The sequence below is a fragment of the Merops nubicus genome, unplaced genomic scaffold (genome assembly GCF_000691845.1).
Source record: "Merops nubicus isolate BGI_N331 unplaced genomic scaffold, ASM69184v1 scaffold4848, whole genome shotgun sequence".
NCBI lineage: Eukaryota > Metazoa > Chordata > Aves > Coraciiformes > Meropidae > Merops > Merops nubicus.
In genome coordinates, this window is record NW_008626462.1 from 23,182 (window position 1) to 47,221 (window position 24,040).

General features: G+C 37.9%; 1 protein-coding gene across 1 annotated transcript in view; it reads left to right on the forward strand.

Moving 5' to 3' along the window:
* Positions 1-24,040, forward strand: part of FBXO11 (F-box protein 11) — a 70,945-nt gene that overhangs the window by 18,742 nt on the left and 28,163 nt on the right. Inside the window, exons 2-7 of the mRNA XM_008946016.1 lie at positions 12,853-12,980; positions 13,070-13,151; positions 19,769-19,913; positions 21,219-21,348; positions 22,351-22,434; positions 22,517-22,649. Of these exons, the coding sequence (XP_008944264.1) occupies positions 12,853-12,980; positions 13,070-13,151; positions 19,769-19,913; positions 21,219-21,348; positions 22,351-22,434; positions 22,517-22,649 (702 nt within the window). The remainder of the gene's footprint in view (positions 1-12,852; positions 12,981-13,069; positions 13,152-19,768; positions 19,914-21,218; positions 21,349-22,350; positions 22,435-22,516; positions 22,650-24,040) is intronic.

Genomic DNA, 24,040 nt, shown 5'->3' on the forward strand with positions numbered 1-24,040 from the left:
AACTTTCAGCACTTAACGTCTGAACATTTTAGATAACATGAAAAATTAGTAGTTCTCTCTGTTTTGTGACTTTATGCTTGCTTCCTGGTAACCAAGCTTACACTGCCTGCTTGATTTTGTCTCTTGATGTTCGTTAAGAATAAACCTCAAATGCAAACAGCAAGCATCTCCTGTATTTAAAAAAACAAAACAAATAAAAGGCTTTTTAAATTGTGCTTTCATATTGTTTAGGATAACGGAGCTTTAGCCAAATTGGGGCCATGAGAAAAACAGTCGAGAGATGCTGAGAAAAGAAGGTAGTTTTGTGTGTTTTGGGGTTTTTTTTTTGTTTTTTGGTTTTTTTTTTTAATGTAATTATCAGTAGCTGAAAATAGTTCATCAAGATACAGGGCATCATCTGCAGAGTCTTAAACTTGTGTCTGCAGTGGATGTTCTCATCTCAATTTGGAAACTCTTAAATTAAGCTGCCATTATATTTTACTTCAAAATTTCTGAGAGAAAAACTGTATCTGCAATTAGTGTAATTAGTTACCAAAAGACATAATTAACAGCCAAATACACTGATTTTTGTCCTCCATGCCCCCCCCCACACCTTAGCAGTTTCATCTGCTGGTGTGTTGTCTCTGAACCTTTACCATAAACTGAGTTCCTGTTTCAAGATCAGTTGGATTATGTATTAAAAAAGTGTATTTTTTATGTCATTTGAGTACATTTAAATGTATTTATAAAACCATGTGTGAGAGCTATTCATAATATGAGATGATAGTGTTAATAGAAAATACTAATGGGAATTTAATAGATGCTTAGAAGAAGCTTTTAGAAGTTCATTGATGCAGCATTTCATGCATGATACTGCTTTTAATGGTAAAAATACATGCTCAGTGTGTATCTGACAGCATGTTGTCATTGCAGTTGAAAAGAGAGGAAAGTATATCTAAGTAAGTGTTATAGACTGGTTGGTTATGAAGTGCTGTGCAATGGGCTGGTAACTACTGTGTTTAGAATTGATGCTGAGTATTTAGGTTTAAAAAAAGTTATGATTCATGAAAAAAAAAACCACTATTTAAAAAAAAAAATCTGTTTTAAAAGGAGAGAAGAGAAACAAAGGTAGAAACCTGGGTTAATATGTTATAACTATGCCGTTTGGTTTTCTAACAAAAAATCAGAATGTGAGATTTGGTGGTTTTTTTTTTTTTTTTTTTTTTTCCTCCTTCAGATGTCCAGGAGCAGTAACTGCTGGATTGGGGTGCTTAGGAGATTCTTATTCTACAGGGCAAAGAAGAACAGAGTGTCTTCCCTATGCTGCAATTTCCTTGAACATATAATACAAAACCTTTGTCTCCAGCTTTACTGATGTTTGTTTTGCAGCACATGTCGGCAATGAAAAACAGACAGTCGTGTTCATCCAATTCGTACTTCTGTAATGTATTAATATTGTAAAACTTGGTAGGAAGCCTATTTAGGCTTATCTCCTAGTGTAGAAGGTTTGAATATGGGTAGTTATCCTCTGTGTAGAGTTGCAGAGTGGTAGGGGTTCGAAGGGACCCCTGGAAGATCACCTGGTCCAACCCCCCTGCCAGAGCAGGTGTCCCTAGAGCAGGCTGCGCGGGATCATGTCCGGGCGTATTTTGAGTATGGCCAGAGAAGGGAGGTGTGGAGCCCACTTCCCTTTCTTTCTCAAAGCAGCTTGTGTTTAGGTAGGCTGTTGGCCCTTAGTACTTCGGTGTTTGGTGTTCATAACAGGTTTTTATTTTTACTGTAGCTCTTAAATTTAGATTTGACTCAGAAGTTGTCTACTACACTGATGCTTTATAGTTTGACAGTTTTCTTAACCCATCGTAATAACATATATGCTGGCAAATAAGTGAGGAGTAACAAAGCCTTTTCTTCTTGCACCCTGGCAATGTTTGGTCTTACTACAGCTCCACACACTGTTTTCTCACAGTTGTTTCCCTGAAGCTAAACAGAGTCATGCTTTCCTGCTCTTCTCAGGCACTTTGGAATTTGTAATTCAAGTAATAGAATAATAGGAACAGGCATCTAGGAAAGTTTTCAAAGTAAGAAAGGACCAGATGAGTCTGACTTGGTGCCTGCAAACCTTTCCACAGCTGGTCTTGTAAAATTCAGCCTTATTACAAAGTACATTAGCTACAACATACTTTGAATGGATACAAGGTAAATAAATGCTTCTTTTCTCTTTTTGTGTATGTGTATTTCTGGCATAATATTGTGAGAGAGGTCTGTCGTCTTGGTGAATAGAGGAACAATAATAAGGGGGGGGGGGGGGGGTCCTCTCTATAGTGTATTTAAATTTTCAGTGTACTGGTGCTAGTAACATCGTTGATATGGTGGCATTTCATGGGGTTGTGCAAGTGTTGGTTGCAGTACTTGGACAGGAGGAGAAAGTAGCATGTGTGTTTAATATCACTGTAATAGTAAGTTAGGGGAAATAGCCAGAAGAGGTAGCAGAATTCATATTTTACCTTTTGCAGTTCACAGAATTTTTTTTTCCTAGGGATGTGCTCTTGGATATCTGAAGTTGTGAGTAGTATAATTAACTCGAGGTGGTTTTTTTTCTCCTAGCTATCTGTCAAAGTTACAAGGTCCAGGTTTTTGCCTGTGGGCCATTTGGTGTTCCTCTGCTTGTTCCCAGACTAATGGTTGGTGTAAACAACCAACACAGCTGACCATGACTTGAAAACTTTGCTTGGTACAGTATGTATTTGCACATCTATTACCAGTAGAGATTTCTCTAGAATATGCTTCGTAGTCTGTTGGTTTGTATTGTTTTTGAAGGCTGTCCTGAAGTGTTATCTGGGATCTATAAAAAGTCAAGAGTCAAATGAAGGTTTTCTTGGTGACATTGTTTTCCTAGTTACATTAAATCATATAAAGTGCTTATGTTGGTGATTCATGGTTCTTGATTATTTTTTTTCTTCCTCTGATGTAACTTAACAGTAGGAGAAGTGGAAGAATGGCAGCAAAACCCAGCAAGCTTTAAAGTATTGTTAATGTATTTTTTTTTCCTCTTGCTTCTTTTTTGGAGGAAATAATACTGACTGAGCCTGCCTTGCCCCTCAGTGGACAGAAAGAGCTGTCTGGCTTTTCGTCTTGGTTGCCTTTTTTTCCCTTAATTTTTTTGCCACTACAAGGCAGTTTGATGACTGCCTTCCCTTGTCATGATAGGTATTTCAGAAACCCTTTCCATCCTCAAGAAACTTAGGAGAATTCCTAGTTTAGTATATCAAAACTGCTCCTTGACATAACTGGGTTCCAGCTGGGCCAATGTATTGATAGATGTCAGTCACTTCTGATACAGAGTCCATATAAGGCAGATGGCTTTGCATGGCAAGTATCTCCAAATCTGCTACTACTCTTAGTAGCAAAAGATACAGTTCTCTCTTTTTTTTTTTTTTTTCCTGTGCTACAACAGCACTCTGCAGATGTGGTTTATGGAAGAGAATCTGTGGGAGGCATTAATTTCCTGAAATTTGGTGAAATGATTGTGCCCTGAGATTAAGTTTTACAGGAGTTATGCTCGGATACTTGCAATAGCGTTTAGTCGTAATGAGACATCTAGCTATGTGGATTGGTCTATTGCACACCAACTTTCCTGCCCTTTCAGGGAGAGACATGTTTCTCTGCACAAGGTTTCTCTTAGCTTCTCATGCAACAAAGAAAATCTCTGCAAATGGATCAGTTATGGGCAGTAGAAAATTTGAAGTCTAAGTGGTAGATGCATTAAGTGAAATCTCTGCATTCTCCCTGAAACTACTGCTTCCTATGCTGTGGGTTTCCCCACACATTTTTACAAAGATACCAGGAACTCAAATGGAGGAAAAAATTAATAGTGTCATGCTCATTCTTCAGTTCCAGAAGTGCTAAAGGCAATTGCTCATGCAGGATGAGATTAGACTGGAAATAATGGTCACCGGAAGTTAATAAACCCAGGAATTTACAAACTTGTAACTCATTCTTTTTAGAGTTTATGGGTGTTGAGAATATTCAGACTTAGTGTAATTAAAGAATGTAAGCTTTCTGCTTCATAGCTCAGCTACTTTCTGCTTATTAGAAATAATCTATCCTCACAAATATCTCATGCTTATTTTACATATGCTAGCTATGACACTTTTCTCAGCAAAATGTTATCTAGCCTCAGCCAGGCTGTCAGACAAGATGGAAATACTGGTTTGCTTTAATGGCCATTCCACAAATGTAATGTAATTAACTGTCTCAGCTGACCCTAGCCAGAGCCTGCCCTCTTCCCAAAATGTAAGTTTTGGAGGCTGGTTTTCGTTCTATCCATGTCCACCTGTATTACTAATAAGGTAGTTCAGGGCATCAAGGTCTCTATTTTGTGTGTTTCTTTTTTTTTAAAAAAAATTTTTTTTTTGGTGAGTGTTGGTAGTGTTTGGGTTTTTTTTTTTTTTTGGTGGGGTTTTGTTCTGTTTTGAAGTGATGGTGACTGCTTACTTCAATTTCTCTGTGCCACCAAAGTGGATGTGTTCTGGTTGCTTTGGTGTTGCTACTGGAGATGCCATCTCCTGGTAAGGTGGGATTTGTGTAGGGAGGAAGGAAGGTTGTGGTTGGTTTTTTTGCTTGATGTTATTTTCCATCGCCCTCTAAGGGTGTGGTCACAGGGTTGCATTCTTGCCTCTGCTCAGCCACCTTGAAGTACTGCCTGAATTTAAAGTATAATGTTTCATCAGAAGCATCTTTCTGGTCAGTTGTGATGCGGAATAAAGTGGGAATACTTGAACCTTTTTCAGGGGGTTTTTCGTGTTGTCACTGACTATGCTTTTCTAATGAGATGAAAGTTGCTGTATTTCAGCCAAAGAGGGGGATGACCTTTGACGGGTAACTTGACTGCTCTAACAAATGAAGTGATATGACCAGGTAGAAATTTTAATTAAATTTGTCCTAGTTGGACAGGAAAAAAAATTCACCTTATAGAAATAGTCTATTTTCCATAGTATCACTCAGAAATCTAATGAGGAAAGGCTCTTCAGCATTGTGTATCCCTGAACATTTAAAATCTACTTGGTCAGCTTTTTCACTGTAGCATCAAGGAACCGTGCAGCAAGGCCACAGCTTTGAAAGTATTGCTTTATTAAGGAGGAATGTACCCAAAAAGGGATCCTTGTCCCTTCTCAATGAAGGCTTGTCAGAGCAGGAGTCAAGCTGCCTATTAAGGAGGAAGAGAAGTTCTCTTAATAAATTACTTGCAATGCAGCCACCCGGAGATTTGTCTATTAGTTTGCTAAATGTTACAGATGATGCTGTAATACAGTTATCAGTTTGGATAAATCTATCTCATTGTAGTCTGTCATTCCTGATTGCCAATGCTGATTACTAGAGGTGCTTGTTCTAAAAAAACCTTGTGTTCTCTTCCTCGTCTAAGATGAGATCTAACAAGTAACTTGCATGTGCAGGTACTTGCACAACTATTCTATCTAACAGAAAGGTACATAATGTGTTTGGTGATTTTGTTCGGTTTTTTTAAGAAATTCAGTCTTTAACCTGGTGTTAAATACCTCTTTTGGGTCCTGGTTATAGAAAGGGACTAAAATTTTTTTTATCAGGTCCTAGTTACCACTTTCTGTTCCTGGCTTCTGAAAAGGAAAATATTCTTCTTAGTATCTGGAAGGATTGTTTAACTAGTATTCACACATGGGTTTTGTGCTAGGTGGTTTTAGACTATGAACTCCCTAGTGAATGAGGCTCAGAGATGTGAGTAGCTGTTTGTGATGGTTGATAATTTTAAAAGAAATATAGCTGGGGACAAGTTTTGGGCTTGCAGCCAGTTACCTTTCCCGGTTGTCTCCTTTCACTTTGTCTGCTTTGTGCCAGCTCTAATAACTTAAGTTTTTGCCTTGTATATATAAGCTGTATTTTAATAGGCACCATTTTGAGGGTGCCAGCTGACCTAACAGAAGTTTGAGGGAGTGTTTTCTCTCCCATCAGATCTGAGCCATCTATGTAAGGATTGTTGCATTGGACTTCACAGTGTGCTGAAGAGGAGAAAAGGTCAAATTCTTAAACAAAAGTTAATTTCTGTGACATCTTAAGAATAACACAAATGTAATAATGTGAGCCTTAAGAAACACTGTGTAGATAGTAGTAGTTGTTACTTTTCTTCTTGCAGAAAATAGATTTAAATGTGTTGTAAAACTAACATGAGCCTTTGAGCAATCGAAGGTAGAGTTGAGCCTCTGATCTGTTCTTACGCTTTTTAGGCCGTCACAACTGCATAGCCCATTTCCAGAGAGTGACAAGATGCCTGATTTGAGTATCAATGTTTAAAAGCTTAAAATGCAAATTCCAAAAAGGTGCTGTTTGATTCTTTTGATGGGGGGTGGTTTGGTGTCTGGTTTATTTGGCCTTGTACAAGTACTGAGACTTCTACACAAAAGCGTTTTTTTTGTTTGTTAATCTCAATTCAAAAAAAATTCCATACAAGAAAAATGCTAAGTATTTTACTTTTTTTTTGTTTATTAAGCTGTTATGAATTACAATATGCTTGCATATTGTTATATGTTTGATTTATTATCAGTGAGAAATTGTATGTATATTTAAAATATCTTAGTAGTCAGTAATGGTTATTGTGTCTAGCTGTTGCTTTCCCAGAAGGCAGAATCTCTTTATTCCATATGGTGTTCAGTAAGCCTGATCTTTCTGTGGTCTTTAAGGAAGCATACATTTTTAGTGTTAGCTCTGTCCCCTTTCCAAACTGAAAGCCTGCTGCTCTGAGTGGAGATCTGTCTCTGAATCTTTTTCTTGCTGGTCTCTTCTAGTTCTAAACAGCCTGGACTCCTGTCAGATTAATTCCTGTTGACCTGAGCCATCAGAACCTTACAAAAAAAAAAATACCACCTCTTAGATTTTATCTTGATGCAAGTCAAGCCGCTTTGGATACTGCTTGAAAAATACTGTAGGTGTCTTTCCATAATGATGATTAAAATATATTTATTGAAGTCTCTTTTGTGTTAGTAGTAGATGACTTTGCAGCTACTTCTTATTTTAATATCTGTTTTAAACAGAAAATTAAGACAGTTTCAGTATACATGCCTTGAGTTTGGGGTTTGTTGTTTGGCCTAGTGGAACTTGAGAGTGAAAGTCTACCAAAATGGTCTTGCCTTTAGGACATTGGATCTGGGGTCAGTGAACTTTGCCCGTCTTCTTTCTCAGTGTTTGAGTTGTTTGTGTTGTGTTTTCCTGTTTTGTGTTTGTGGTGGTTTTGTTTTTTGGCTTGGTGTTTTGGTTTTTTTTGATGGTGGTGGTGGTATTCCTAGCTAGTGGCTTTTGCTTTGGAGAGATAGCTCTCAAAAGAAAACGGTCTCCATTTCATAAGCAACCTACCATCCACAATTGGAACTAATGCTTAGATGCTGCCCTGAATCAGTGGGAAATCTTCTGCTGCTGTGAGAAACTTCTGCTCTGAGAGGCAGAGTAGAAGGTACCATTTGAAGTCTCAGTTACCTTTTGTGTTTTGGTTCTGTATCTGCTTTTGTCAGCCACTTGTTGGGAGTGTTTGCAAGGACAGAGATGAGTGTCAGTCACACTTGATACACAACATTTTTTTTTAACAGTTCACTCTGATTTTACCACTTAGAGAAAAATGGTGCGTGCATCCTTTTATTTGGGTTGCGGTTTTTTATGGAGATGTTAATGTTTTTGCAATTCCTGTATGTGCAGGTAGAGAACTCCTACCTCATGTTTCTGTTCTGTAAGTTACGTTGCCTTTATTTCTCTCTCGTGCGCGTAGCTTCCTTTACTGCCTTAAATTTGTGTTGTTTTTTCTTCTCCCTTGGAACTTTAAGCAAGTCAAGCAGTGAGTTAGTTGGAGCTGTCATCTCACAGATTGGCACTTTGCCTCAGCCGTGTTTTGCCAAATATATGGCAAGATTCACTCTACCCAAAGCAACTGAGCTGTATCAGTTCACATTTTAGGTGCATTTCTCAGAGTTTCTTCTAATTATAAAGATGGACAGTGTTGGGATTTTTGTCTTCATAGTTTATTGCCCAGAGTGCACCGGTTGTACTTAATAGAGTGTATGATGAACTCTTGTTACTGTTGAAATGTTTTTGATAGGCAAGATGAATCATCACTTCATTCAGATAGGTTCAAAATGGGTTACCTGTATTTTTCAGAGATGTTCTTACAGGACCTACTGCCAATTTGATACGGATTTTTGTATTTGAAAACAAGTTGGTTATGTTCCTCACCCTTTTCTTCCCCAAGTCTGTAGGAACAATTTCAGTGCTTTGTCTGCTTGGGAGGACATGCCACCTCCAGCATTTTGCCCCTTCTGACTACAAAACTCATTTTGTTTTGTTCCATTCCATTCCCCCACCCCATTTTGGAAGGATGTGGAAAAAACAGCACAAAAAAGTGAAATTGCAGTGTCAAAACTGATGAAGCTCTTCAGATAAGTGTATGAATTTCTTCCCTTGAAACTCCCCATTATATTTTTCTTTTCTGATAAGTGTATATTTGGTGGTTTAAATATTTTTTTTTTAAAAAAAATTTCTATTTGCCTTAAGGTCTTTACAACAGTTGCTGTTAATATTTAAGATGACTCTTGGAAGCATTATCTGAACATGTGTGAGGTAGAAGTGAAACCATGTGCAAATCTTTTTGTAAAGAAGATGTAGACAAACTTTATCTAGAAGTGTTCTGTGTATGTTACTTTTTTTTAAAAAAAAATGGTGACAGTCTTTTGTCACTTTTCTATAACTTACAATTTCTTCATTAACTAAAAAAAAAGTTAATTGTATATTCTTTAACATATGCACTTAAAAGTACACACTTCCATAGCATTTCTGGAGTAGCAAGACAGTCTTGATTATAGTAGTTGACAGAGTGGCAGAACAACTTTTTCTTCTCCTCCTGGAGTATTTGTGCTTACTGGTCTTTTTTGGGTGTTGAATCTTATAGTGTTATGGTTCAGGCTTCGTGAGCTGTTTTGAACTAAGAGATGAGATAAAATTCTTAAGTTAAATGTAGTTTTTGACCTGTCAGTGTCACTAAGGTTTTAATTTTTCACTGAACGTGGTTTAGTTTGAGATTATTTTATCCTACCATACAGTAAAATTGGTGTAGAATATTTAGGTAAATGTTTATTTTAGAGCAGACAGCTTATTTTAATCTCTAAAAACTGTAAACGTATTAGTTAAAACTGTGACAGTATCTGGCAAGTGTTTGCATGAGGATATTAATATGACACAAAATTAGTTCATTGACTTTTATACTTCTACCATCAACAAATGTGATTATAATGCCTTTTATGCTATTATATGATGTAGCTGATACTGTTATGCTATAAAATATGATTTTTCAAAATATTTTTTAGGCACTGAGGTTATAGATTTTTATTTTTCTGCTTTAAAACAGGTATATGTTGAGTGAGCATGTTTTTTAGGGGAGATTTTTCAAAATACAGCTCATTGAGTTCTCGGCCTGCATTATGAATGTTGTCATATGTTGCTTGCTCAGAGAAGAAGGATCTTCAGGAACTACTACTTTCAGAGAAGTGTTTATCTGAAAGATAGCACTGAAGCTGGTTTAGTAGGTTCGGAGCTTACAGTGGAGCTTTCGGAAGTCTAAAAACAAACACTGAGGCTACTTCTGAATAGCCCACCTAAGGCTTTCAGGTTTCCTGATGGTGTTTCACTTGACAGTAAGTACACAGGCCACATTTGGACAAATACTACCAGTTGTTACTGTCTGTGCAATCTGAAGCTGGTCAGCCCCTCCAGAAGTGTGACAGAAACTGCTGGTGGAAAGATGTCACCTAACTCACGTGACTCTTGTCCTTCTGTAGCCAGCGTGGTCAGGGCCAGGCCAGCGGCGGCTCTCGGCTCCTGCCGCAGTCCCTGCTGGTGGCGGTGGGCTCCGTGCGGGGTGGTGCCTGCAGGCCAGCACCGCTCCCCAGCGCTGCCGCTGCGGCACGCGCCTGTCCTGGGCACCCCTCTGCCTCCCATGTGCTGCCTGGGCTTCTGTCTTATCCTGGTGCCCTTCTCTCGTCTTCCTTGCTGCTCGGATGGAAAAAAGGGAGATTTTAATTCTTCTGATACCTGCTGTGAATCTGAGTGAACGTGTGCATATCCCTTCATGTCACCTGCGCTAGAAAAGTCATCTTTGAGTGGGACTCCTGCCATCCTAAATCCACTGCAAGAAAATGAATACATTTCTTTTCTGCTTAGCCAGTCCTTCAGTGTTTCAGCCAAACTGACCTTTACTTTCATTTTACTTCCTTGGGCTTCTGCCTTCTCTTTCCAGTTCTAATATGTTCTGTCCTTAGTGACCTCCGTGGGCTTATTTCTAAGGATCCGATCAGGGTTTGTCTCTACCCTTTTCACTGATTACCAAGGGATCAAACTTCTGTCCTTTAGTTTGTATTTTACTTTTTGTGTGTGGGTGTTTTCTTTGCTTATTATTTTGCTGTTGTTTCATGTGGAAGTTTTGAACTGTTGTAATGACCATCCCTAACAGGGGAAAACCCACAGCCATTCAGAGGGTCACTTTGTGTCTTCAGTGCGGAGCAGGGGAATGGGCTTAAGGCAAGACTTGAAGCATCCTTCTGAGGGTTATTAGCAACAGAAATCATAATTACAGTATCAAATCTTAAACAGATGTAAGGGGTGAAAGGTAGATACAGGATGCAGTGTTTGAGTATGTTAGGGTGTTTTGCTATAAGAGAGCCTTGCTGATGGTGGGGGCCACCTGAATTCCCTCTACTGGGGTCCACCTCAGGCCCACAGCTCCTTTTCTGCTCTGGCATGTGAGGGAAGACTGGGGACTCTCCTGTAGCAGCTTCTCTCTTCCACCTGCTGATATCTTAAGTTGGTGTAGGATATTTTCCATTGAAGATGAAAAGAAACAAAAAGTTAAGCGACTGAATCACAAGTATGCAGTGGGTCTGCTCAGGGGTGAGTAACCTGTGGGCATGTGATGCCAGTGCTGGGCCAGACACTTCTTCACAGGAGAAGTCACTGCAGTCCACCTATCGATGCCCCTTGGGGTTTTTGCATAATGCACAAATACTTTGCCTTGATAGGTGGAGAAGTGCTCAGAAGCTGGTGAGGTGTGCCATGTAAGTAACAGATGGGGAGAGGGAGAGCGAGCGGCCTTCTGGCTGAAGTGATGGAGGCCGCTCAGTTCTTTTAAGAAGCGGTGGGTTGTGGGGGAAGTTTCACAGTTCGCTTCTGTCCTTAAAACCCTGTGCTGCTGCTGCAAAAAGGGGTGGTGGTTCTTCCCAGTCATGTGGTCCTGTCCCCTCCTTGTGGCTGTGCTGAGCTGGACCAGCTGCTGGCGTGGCCGAAGGCTAATCTTGCTTCTTGCGGGGTTAGTTTTCAGGGGGATTAATGAGCTGATGACACTTGGCCCTGAGCTGCCTGTGTGAAGTTACACACATACCACTAGCTAACTTCATCTTTTTACCAGCTTCTGACTTCTATTTAGATGTCCTGGCAGTGTTGTGATTCATTTAGGACACATAGCAAGGTTTGCAATTTATAAATAACTGCTAAGGTAGAGGAAAAATTTAGACCGAAAAAGAGCAGGAGGACACTGAAATAAGTTTTTCTTTTGAGTGTTGTTTGTTGGCTGTCACTGATGTAGCAGCTTGGGCTATGATGGCATGCATAGTCCTATACAAATGCAATATTTTGTAATTTATGTCAGAAAAAAACCAACCCAAAACAAAACCTGCAGGAAAATCATGAGCTTGAGATCTTGAAATGTAAGTGACTCTTTAGAACTTTAAAAATTGCTCTTCTTTGTGTTTTAAACAGACTGGTTAAATATTGGGGGGGGAGTTATGGTTGGTTTTTGTTTTTTTTTTTTTTTCCTTTTTTAACTTTTTTTTTTTCTTATCAGTCTCTCCTCACCCTAATATATTCAGGAAAACTGCTTACTCTACAGTATTGCTTTTCTAGTTATTGCTTTCACATTGTTTTACACAGTTTGAAAACAAAAAAGCAGTTCAAATGAAAAGGAAAGCTAAAATTCTTTTCTCACAGTTAAGCATCTGCAGGAGCATACCTTTTACTGCAGTGGAGATGAGCTTTAATTTGTTTTCTAGTCAGTTTTTGTTGTGGCCTTTTAAAAATTCTTGTAACTTTATGTGATGGTATTTGTGGGACATGCAGTAAACAATTATTCCTTACTTGTTTTGAATATTTTCCATAAATACATGAATTTACACTAATGAATCAAAAACTTAAAAAAAATATATTCACCATGCTTTCTGCACTCTTTTTTTAAAGGGCAGGGAGGGAATATACTTACTTTTCTAAGTATAATTTAGGCAGACAGAATTTATGTCTCTAAAGCTACCTCCATTTTATAGAAGGATTTGTGTGCTGGCCTGGGCTATTCCTGAAATGTTTTGGGGAAATCCTGCCTTGAGTTTTGTACTAAATGCTATGTTTACTAAAGGATTTCTTGATAACATGTGGTTAATAATTGAAACTCTAGTCTTCTTCATTGTGCTGATAGTGTTAGATGAAAAATTTGAGGTAATGAGGTGATGGAATTAGCACAGTGAATTACATACTTGCAGAGAAACTTGAAAGCTTAGAGTTTGGGGATTTTGTTGGGTTTTTAAAGCAGCTTTTGGTATAGTTGTTGTGTACATATGGAGAACATAAGCTAATTCGTGTGTATTTTCTCATGTAATGTTATGTATGCTGTGTATATTCCAATTTTTTCATTTAAAAGTTCTTTGTGTTCTAGCACTTCCTCCCACCCTCCTGACTGGATGTGTTTATCTGAAAGTTTCTGAAGCATTTTTCTGGTATAAAACAAAACTGCTATTCTAAGAAGCAAATTTCCTTTTTCATTGACAGATGATGATGTACCTGCAGATATGGTTGCAGAAGAATCAGGTCCTGGTGCACAAAATAGTCCATACCAACTTCGCAGAAAAACTCTTCTACCTAAAAGAACAGCTTGCCCTACAAAGAGCAGTATGGAGGTAACTTGTGTTTGCTTGTTTTTAATTCTAAAATAAATCTTACTGTTTCTAGACTAGGACTGAGCCAGTTCCTACTTATATCTTTAAAGGGTGCCTCCACTTCAGCTACTGAAAACTTCGGTCACCGAGCTAAACGTGCTAGAGTGTCTGGAAAATCCCAGGATTTATCAGGTAAGAACATTGTGTTGGGGAGGGGGGAGTGGGAATAGATGTAGGGAGGCAGTTCACACTGCCACACACCACTCCTGAACTCAGTTTTCGTGTCTATTCACCAAGAAACAGTTTTAGAAAGAAAAAACCCCCAACTATAAATGTGTTCTGAACTTCAAATTTGGAAGGGTGATTTTAATCTAATTTTTAGAATCTGGTCCTTTAGTGGGCCTGCTTCACTTGCAGCCATGTTTGTTTGGGTTTTTTGTTTTGTTTGGTGTATTGTAATGTTTTTTTTTTTTTTCTTCTCCTCAAAGTGCTTTGTAGTTGTATCCAAGTTACTGTTTGAAGCAGTAATGATGCAATGCTGCAACACTCTGACTGGGTTTAGTTACTATGTCTCATACTGATGTATTGTTCCAGATACTGGTTAGAGGTAGTTCTGGTATACCATTATAGCACTGCTTTGTGGAGACAGGGAGACAGTTTGTGTATTCTATAGATAAATATATATTATACATACAGGTACAGTGTATGTACATATTTTACACACGCGTACAGTATATGTACATTATAGAATGCACATGCATGCAATACCTGTGTATGTTGTTGTGTGCACATACAGATGCGCACACACGTATGTATAGGCACACGTATCCTACTTGTTCTGTTCTTCTACATCATTTTTCTAGTCTCTGCTTCTACCCTGTTTTGTCTCCTGTCTCTTTTCAGTTCCAGGAGATCTACTATCACTTTTACATGGAAAATCAGCACCAATGCTTGCTATCTCCCATTGATTCTGTTGTGGTGTGTGGTGGTTTGTGGGTTTTGTTTTCCATGTGTCTCTTAACATTGTGAATTAAAACTAAGCAGCTAGCACAAGGCTTTAGTCCCTTTCCATTGTTTCTGTTCAAGTATGCTCTTTCTGGCTTCTCACCTTCTCCACAGTCTAGATTTTATCTTCCCAGCCTTCTGTTTCTTTCCCTTTGTTATGTTTCCCACCCTTCTCTTCCCCACTGCCTTTGATTAACTCTTGTAATTTCGGCAACCATTTAAGTATTATTAATCTCAGATTTATGTCTTTGAAATAGCCAGAACCAACCAAATGTCAGCCTGTGTCATTCTACTTGCAGTTTCATTTCCTTATTTGATATCTGAAGCCTTATGCAAAGTCATCTTGTCATAGACTTGGTTTCTTTTACCAGTTCTTAGTTTTCCTTCAAGGTCATTCACTTTTGATGTGTTCTTCATAATGCTTTTACTTCCCTCTTTGCTTGAGTGAAGGTATGCAACTTTACTAGAGTCCTGTGGTACGCATTACAGCATGAATGACACTAATTTCCAAAGGAATTCTCAACACTTTCTCTGCACATTCCTTTTGTTACATTCTTGAGCTCCTGTGGGGAAAGTACAGGGTTTATGGAGTGCTTCTCCAGCATGGACTTACCAGAGGAATTGTAAACAATGACTTTATAATTGTACCTTTAAGATTATATTGAAGCCAGTTGCAATCTGACGAGACAGTGACCTTCTCAACTCATTTTCTATTAATCTCTTTCCCAGTATGGATGATGGTTAATATTTTGTTTTTCCCATTGAGTTTTTGAGAGATTCCTCTAAATTTTTACAGTTATTCATTGCTGTGAGATTGAATCTTTTTTCCTTTTTTGTCGTGGTTTTTGGTAGTGTAAGTAACAATAGCTGATGTGACTGAGTTGTAAGCGTGACTTTTTTAGATTGTTGTCAGTGGAGATTGTATATTGTCATCTGGAACACAGAGCTGTTTACTTTAGAACTGTAGGTGAAATGAAGGCGTGGGACTAGAAACAGAAAAACATCTTGAGTGGAGAGCTATTCCTTTTCATATAGACTATGAGTTGAGGAAAATTCAGCAGAGATGAGAAGTGCCAGTGAATTAGCTTCCAACTGGAGTGGAGCCAGTAACTGGAAAAACAGAAGATTATTCCTTATTTCAATACTGATTTCAGAATTGGTGCTGCTGAGAGAGAGTTGCTATTTCAAATTGTAAGAAAAAAAATAAAAAGTCTCATATCCTGTCAAGGACAACACATTGGAGTTTTGAAATATTGACTTTTTTTTTTTCTATTTGGAACCCTGTTCTGTTGCAGTTCTGCAGTGGACAATGAGATCTTAAGTCCTGAGAAAGATAAATGAATATATATGCAAGAATCTTGATGAGAAAATAACACATTCTAGAAAATATGTAAATAATTTTTCATTTAATCGTTCATATTCTACTTAAGAGTTTAAGAAACCCTAAATTTAGATAATAAAAAGATATGATGGAGCTGTGTTTACATCACAGATAACTTAATCACGTGAACTTAAATGCAACAGTTGACATCTGTAGAAAACACTTGCAGCTTTTAGATCGTACTGATCCAAATGTGTGTCCTAAGCTAGTATAATATTTCTTGATTTACAGAAAGACTTAACTTCAGTATATTCGGACTGTTCCCTTACGTAACCCAAATTGTAAATGTGTGGCTCCCCTCTCCATGGTATTTCAATCTTCAGTACCACTTGTCATTTTAATCCAGGGCTTTAATAATTTGACATTTTTTCTTCCTTTTTGTTCATTACTGTGCAGTTTTTTTCCTCTCTTGCTTTAAGTTCACTACATTTGCATATTCGTTTTACAATGGGCAGTTCTTGCTGACTTTTATCTATCTTTGGAAGTTTTCAGTTCAGAGACAAATAATTTCTTTTCTTTGGACTATGGAGTTGCAGTAGGTACTGAGACTCTAGGTTACTGGATCACTTGTTGATTGTTCTGTACATTAGGTATATGTACAGCTCATAGTTCACAGAACTTACTGCCTTTTTGAATTTATTACTTGTCCTATTGGTTTATAAGAGATTTTTCCAAGAACAGTGCACACTGTGTTTTCTGATAGATTTCCACTTCTTAACAAGAAAATGTTTTTACTAAATGCTTCCTTATGGAACAAAAGCTGTTTGTCTCTATCTTCTTCACTAAAGTGGCCTAAAATGTATTCATTCAAGACATAATTTACAATTTGGGATTCATGGGATAGCATTCTTGGGTCTTTGTACAAAGAAGGTAATTCACTTTCAAGCAGCTTATTTGTCTTGCTATCACTTTACTTGTTTCTGTCTACTGAATGATCAAAACTGAAACTGAATTATTTCCACAGGACACATGTGAAGCTAGAATGACATAAGCTGTGTTTCTAATTTTCAGTTGTCTAGTGTATTAACACTTTATTAAAATCATAAATACTTTAACTGTCAACTTAGGTTAGGGCAAAGATGAAGCTTGGTGATGACCATTTTGCACTTCATTTTTATTTTTATTCTTGTCCCTTTTTAACACTTAAGGGAAAAAAAAAAAGTTTTCCTATTATGAGAGTCTGCATTTCATACTTAACCTTCACTTTGTCAACAGGCATAAAACTGTCAGGAGTAGCAGCACACAAATGCTTCTGATTTGGTGACCAGACAAACCTTTAAACTGTTTCAGCTTATTTTTGTAAACTGGGAGGAAGAATGTATTGATAGGATCCTTGCTTTGACAGATTACTAAAAGATACCCAAAATGTGAAGTGTGAATTTATAAAACAAAAGTATGGAGGAGTTTTCTCTTGAACCTAGAGGATATTAAAGTCTTCACATTAAGAAGCAAATTAGCTTTTTCAAGTTAAACTGCAGAATTCTACTTAGTAATTACTGTATCAGTCATTTGAGTGGAGAAATCTTACATCAGCTCCATAATTGAGCAGAAGGGCAATTTAAATTAAATCTCACACTTCTACAGGATTTTGGATAAAGGTGGGTGGGGATAGCAAACACCTGTAAAATCATCTTCAATTTGAAAGCAGTGCCTAAGTAAACTGTATTTTTTACACTTCCAGAGGTGGTCCCTGTCCCATACCGTAGGGAAGCGCATCTCGATTTCAATTTTCATTTTGAGATGGGGCTTAGGGAGGATAAGGGCAGTGTGAACTGTCGAGAAATGGGGGGCACTGCACTAGTGAACTTAACACTTGAATAAAAAAATTAATCAAGGTCTAAAGGGGAAAAAAAAAAAAAATTCAGCAGGTTGCTTAGGGAAGTAACTGATTGTCTTGGCAAGTTCAAATCGTATGCCTCAGGGATTTGTTTGTTAAAAGGAGAACACAGGTCGTGCAAGGCTTGTGAGGATTCACTGCCTTGCATTCACAATGTTGCATTTCAGCTTGTAAGACAGTAGGAGACTGGAGCTCCACATCTGACTGGAAAGCTACCAGAAAAAGTTGAATTCAGAAGCAATGTCCAATTATCCTGTGATGCATTTCAAGGGTAATTAAGACTGTAGAAGGAGTTGCTGCTGCCTGTTTGATACAGGAGGAAACCTTTATATCTCCGGTGGAAAAGGATCTTTTTTTAAAAAAAAAAAAAAGATTATGCTTGTAACTTCTGGTGATGCCCAACCATGCTTACCTTAGGGACTGCTGGTATATGCTTCCCAGATTTGGGGCTCCCCAAGTGTCTCTGGAGCATATGGCCTTTCCAGACTACTTGCTTTTCATTAGTTTTGCTAATTTACTTGCTTCAGCCTGGCTCATAAGTTGGTGAGTTGGGTTGTTTTGGAGGGGAGCATTTTCTTGTTTTGAATAAAAATAATTTTTTTTTTTAATCTGGTGTTAATAATACTGCTGCTGAAGGGAACAGTCTTGGCCAGCTTCAGGATGTTCCTTCCTGTCTCCTTCCTTGTGCCTGTGTTTAGCACTGCTCTAGCTTGCAATAAACTACCACAAGGAGCTGATACATAAATAATTAAGTTTGAAAGAGGACGGATGAGGAAAAAAATTGTTTTATTCCATCCATAATCAATACTGCCAATCTAAAGAATACTTTGGGAGCAGGTAGCTATGGGCATGTGCAGTGGTGAGACTCATCCCTTTTGTACAGCATAAATTTTTGGATTAAAGCGTGCCTACAGTTTGTAAGCTGTGTTACTGCTGAGAGCAGCCATCAGTCAATTGGATAAATGCCTTTTTAGCATCTTGGAGAAAATCAGAATTTGTGAATCACCAAGGTGACACTCAACAATGGTGCAACAAGGGACAGGTTCAGGGGGAGTCACTGCAGAGTCATTAATATTTCAGAATTTCTACTAACTGGTCTGAACACAGCTGTAAGTGTAATGCCCTGGAAAAACAACTTTAATCAGTTCCCTCATAGTACACAGGTTTTGGTCATGTGGTCAGTAGGCCATGCTTTAGCATCTTCCTAAAAGCTACAGTTCTGGTCCTTGCAGTTCAGGTTTTCTCTCTAGCTGGAAGCAATATAGTTATTTGTGCTACTTTGCCCAGGAAAGACTTGGGGCTTGCTTTTTTTTTTTTTAGTGGTGTGTGTGTAATCTCGCATGGAAGCTCTCAGAATGATATTTCCTAAAATTTAGTAGGTCATCTGTCTGAGGGTCATTTTAGTAGTCTTCCTGTAGTAGCCAAAATCACGATGCTCTTGCTGCCGAAGTTCAGATGTTCTAGGAACAAATGAATGATGCAAGGGATGTTACATGGTTGTAGTTGTATTATGAATGTAGCAGGAACTTTAAATGCCTTGCATACAAATCCACTAAACTTTGGCAGCTGTTCCGTGCAGTTCTGGCCGAAGAAGGATCCTAAAGACAACAACCAAACAAGTGACCTGTGCAAAGAGAACTCCCTTGCTGTGAGGATTCCTGCCACAGAAGGGTCTCATGAGAACACAAACTACAGACTGGGGTTTCCTGTATGAACTGTCACATAGAGTGTGCATGTGCCCAGCAGCAGGAGTTTTACCAAGTGCACTCACATCTCCACAAAAGGATATGGAAATGCTGCTTTCTCAAACCTCTCTCAAAAAAAACACAACATCCAGCAGGGCTAGCACTTCTGGCTTAGATTTTTTTGTTTTAAAAGAAAGAGCATAAGTGGTAGTAAGAGGAAGAGAAGACTTTGAATGGTTGCTGGCTACTGGTTTTCTGCATCCCCAATGTCCTTTTCCTTAATCTGTTCATTTTTGGGAGAACAAGGAAGTTACTAGTAGTTTTTTAAGACAGTGACTGTTTTGAAATAAATTCTTTTGTGTTTGAAAACATTTGCAGAGTTCTGACTTAAGGACTGGATTGTTATTACTGTGATATGGATAATGTGGGTTAATTGAACCACAGTGAAGCCAATAGCAGTGAGGAGCTAGTGTATCTGGAACATGCAGAGTAGCCTACTTAACAGCTGCAATTGTATGCAGATGGATTATTCCAGTTAAAAAAAGTGAACTAAAAAGTTTTGAAAGAGGGACTTTTTTCAGAGTCAACCATCTACCTCTTTTGTGCCTTTACATTTAGGTGAGATGTACTTTGAAACAAAGCAAAAAAAAAAAAAAAAAAAAAAGGCAAAAAAAAAACCCAAAAATAAACAACAAAAAACCCCTAAAACCCAAAAAACCACCCCACTCCCCCCAACAAAACAAAACAAAAAAAAAAAAAAAAACCAAAAAAAACAAACAAAAAGCTGTTTAAACATCATTAACTTTTTGAATGTTTCAGATGGCAAGTTGGTGATATATTTTGGTCAGAATTTGGACTGATTAAATATGACAATAATCTTATATAGATTACTGTTTAATAGCAGCACCTGCAGAACAATATCTTCAGGAGAAGTTGCCAGATGAAGTGGTTCTAAAGATCTTCTCCTACCTCCTGGAGCAGGATCTTTGTAGAGCAGCTTGTGTGTGTAAACGCTTCAGTGAGCTGGCTAATGATCCAATTTTGTGGTAAGTGCAAAGCTATTCTGCATTATCTTGAGAAATATCAGATGTGCTGCACGAGATGCCAGTGCAATAGAAAAATGGAAATGTTAGTTGCAATTAGTGGAATTAAAAGCAATTGTGTTTTAGTATATCTGGTTTACTTAAACATTATTTGTTACTTATGAATATCTGATTAGAGATATTAAACAGGAAAACTTGATTCTCTAGTAGTGTAGATGGTAGTTATATAATGGCTGTTTTAAAAAAGCAGTGAGTTGTTACTTCAGTAGCAACTTCTGCCCTCCTTCCCCTCATTAACCTTTTTCATGCTTCTGTGGGGATTGTGTTACCTGACGCAAAAGCAACACATTTCTTAATGTTAGATGCAAGTTTTGTCTAACACTACTTAAAACTTAATGCTTTTGGGGGTTGTTTGGTTTTATTTTTGTTTTTGTTTAACATATGAATCCACCCTACCCCATGGTTATTAAGAGCTTGGACAAATGGGATCTAAGTGTCTATTTTTTTTATAAGGGTAAAGAATGTTTCTTGGGCTGTGTTTGTGTGTTTTTATTTTTTTTTTTTTAAGTAAGGATTAAGACTAAAAGAAAAAAAAGAAAATTTGGATATAACATCACAAAAAAACATTTGGAGTGTTTTTTCCTGTTCTGGAGACAGTTTTGGGGATGTCTCATCACATGAATTACGACTTGTGAGATTTGGTGGCATCCTGTAAATCTGGGCTTGATATCAGCAGGCTCAGACACTGCAATTATTTGTATTCTGGCACTAATCAAAAGAAACCAATTGTTTGCTACTTGCTTCTTCTTAAACCACCGTAATCTCTCCACTGATGAACTCTTTTTGAAGTGCATTGCTTGTTCTCTGAGAGTGCATTTTTTTTAGTCTTTTTTTGGCAAGGTGAGGAAGAAGTGATGGCACCCTTTGTCTAAGTTTTGTTGTTCTTATGCTGCTAGCTTTGAGTGTTAAAGTAATGGTGTGGTTAATATGCAGTTAGACTCTGACTCCACAAACAGTGTAACTGATGGCTTAAATTTCTTCATGGAAATTACATGTTGAGAACTCTTCCACTTGGATCGTGAAACATGTCAGAATTTTTTGTAGAGGAACACAGAAGTCAGTCCAAGAGAAAAATTGGTTTGGAAGTATTTTAAAGTGGCTGGTACTGATCTTGGTTCAAATTCGCTGTCGCAGACTGGCAAATGCTGTTGGAAAAACCCCAGTTTTTAACATTTGGTGTGTTATATTAAAAAGGAAGAGTAATCAGAAGTATATTAATTTTCTTTTCTGCTTGACGCTTCTATGCAGGAAAAGATTGTATATGGAAGTATTTGAGTACACTCGTCCAATGATGCATCCTGAACCTGGTAAATTTTATCAGATTAATCCAGAAGAATATGAACATCCAAATCCCTGGAAAGAAAGCTTTCAACAACTGGTAACTGTAATTTTTATTTATATTCTGATTTAAAGATGGATTATAAAAGTAAACTCCTTAACTTCTGAAATGTGGCTGACAATTATTTTGGTTTTAGATTTTAAATAAAAAGATTGGACTGAGGAGGTGGAGAGATCCTTGTTTTGTGTAACGCAGTAGGGGTATATATGAAGTTATTCCTCTTTTAAGGCACGCTCTAGAGAGATGAATCATGGTTAAGTGAAGTGCTTGAGCATCCAGCTCTTCTATCTTGAATTTTCCTCATGTTATGCATCACTGAAATTCTGTGGAAGAGACTGTCATGGTCTGTGGTGATTTATTAAATAAATCACTATTTTAAATAGTGATTTACAGCTGATGTGACTAGAGCTAAGCAAGTTACCATAAGGTATGTATACCACAGATACCTTTAAGGCATGGGATTGAACCTCCTAATGCAGAATGTCAGAAGTATTGTAAGAATAGCTGGGCATGATATTTGAAAAACATAAGTAAGGGAGGTAAATATTAAAGTGAATGTATCATACAATGATGTGTGTCATTGGTTAATGAAATTCTGAGGCTTGTTGAGAGCAAATAATTGACTTGGCTTCTTTGTTCAGTACTCAATTAAAAGCAAAAGTATAGGATTCTTTTTTTTGTCAGGATTTAAATTCACTTTGTTTTGTGGCAAGCTGCTAGAAAGTCGAAAGATGGAAATAAGATGATCTGTTATGGAGTGGATAAGGTACACAAAGCTTTACAGTCACTTGAGAGACTTCTGGCTGTGTGAGTAGGCTTAGCCTCCTGGTTTAGTTGATAGCTCTCGTAGGCTCAGGCTTTTACTGCTGTTGCCATTTCAAACTGGGTGCCTAATACAGAAAGTCAGAATATGCTGCTTAGTTTCTGGAGCAAACTGATCTCAGCAAATAGCTTGTTAATTAGGGAATTAGTAGATCTCTTGTCTGTTCATTGAGATACACCTGTCTTCAAGCTTATCGTATACTATTTTCCTTGTTTCAGTACAAAGGAGCACATGTAAAGCCAGGTTTTGCTGAACACTTCTACAGTAATCCTGCAAGATACAAAGGAAGAGAAAATATGCTGGTATGTTTCCAAACCAGTTTGTAAGAATACTTGTATATCTTTGCCTGGGTATTTCTGTCTGAACTTGTCCCTTTTCTTCTAGTATTATGATACCATTGAGGACGCTCTTGGTGGAGTTCAAGAAGCTCATTTTGATGGACTTATCTTTGTTCACTCTGGTATATATACTGATGAATGGATATATATAGAATCTCCAATCACCATGATCGGTGCAGGTATTTAAAAAAAAGAAATCTTTGTCTCAAAGCATGACTTGTGTTAATTGCCACCTTAGCTACAAAGATTCTGATATATTAAGTATTCAGTATAAATAACCATTTTAGTTAATAGGCTGATGAAGAATTTGCTGTACAAGTGTCATGAACTAAAATGTAGCCGATGCTTCATGCTGAAGTACCATTGTCTGGTTGTTAGTTCTTGGAATAACATTAATCTTTTTATTTCATTAGGAGAAAAACAATTGAATTTGTCAGAAAGTATGCTCGGTTACGTGACTGCAGTTGAAACTTTCAGGTGGTTCTTATGAAATTTGTTTATATATAACCTATCTCCAGAGTAGAATCCAGCAGTGGGAGCAGGCCTAAATTAGTATCTGTCCCATTTCTTCAGCATTGTAATTCCATCTTGAGGAAGGAAACGAGAGCATCTAGCATAAAGATTCTGAGAATGGAAGTTTTTGTTTGTCTCCCAACTGGTCCTCTAAAGGAGAACCCTTATGGAGAAGGAAATAAGACTTTCAGAATAGGAAGTGTTTAGGAATTTAATATTAGATAATACACATGGCTGGAAATTGTGGTGCTTGTGGAGCTGTTGGCTCTTCCTGTCCCTTCTGTGAACATGCTAATCCCCAGCAGCACAGTACTGTGGTAAGAATTTAAACTGGCTTAATGTCTGCTGGGGGTCTTGGTTACTCCTGTGGTGGCCCAGAAGTGAATTGCCTGCTTTATGTGAGATACTACCTGTCTGGGTTATTTTGTCTGGTTGGGGGTTTTGGGTTTTTTGTTTCATTTCTGGGGTTGGTTTGATGTTTTGGTGGGTGTGGTTTGTTTAATTTGGTTTTGTATATGTTTTGGTTTTGTTGTTGTTTTTTTTTTGTTTGTTTTGAAAGTCACTGTTTTCAGGTATCTATCTGTTTTGCATACAGTTCTGTTCTTAAGTGAGCCTATTCTGGCACTTCTTGCCTAGGTTTTGCAGCCTTGGCAATGAAAATGGTTTTAACCAATGCAGTCATACTGTCACAGTGTTACTCTTAGAACTTGTCCCAGCAGATCTGCAAGATGCAGCTGCCTTAGTATGTTCCTTTGTCAGTTCATGACTACCTTACTGAAACTAATATCCTTGAATATCCCCACTTACACTCCTTTGGCTAATGTTGTAGAGAGGTTTTGGAACACAAACTGGATTCTTTTGGATGAAACTGATCTGAGTGGCATGTTCCTGGAATACTCTTGCTGCACTCTAGTAGTCGGTGTACATTCAGTTGGAGGGACCAGGCTAGGACTAGTCCAAAGTCACAGTGTCTTCTGCCTTCCCTGCCCTGCAACATGTTTGGTGTGGCTCCTCAGTGCTGTTCCAGCCTGTGGTACCTCTCCTGTGTGCTGTGGTG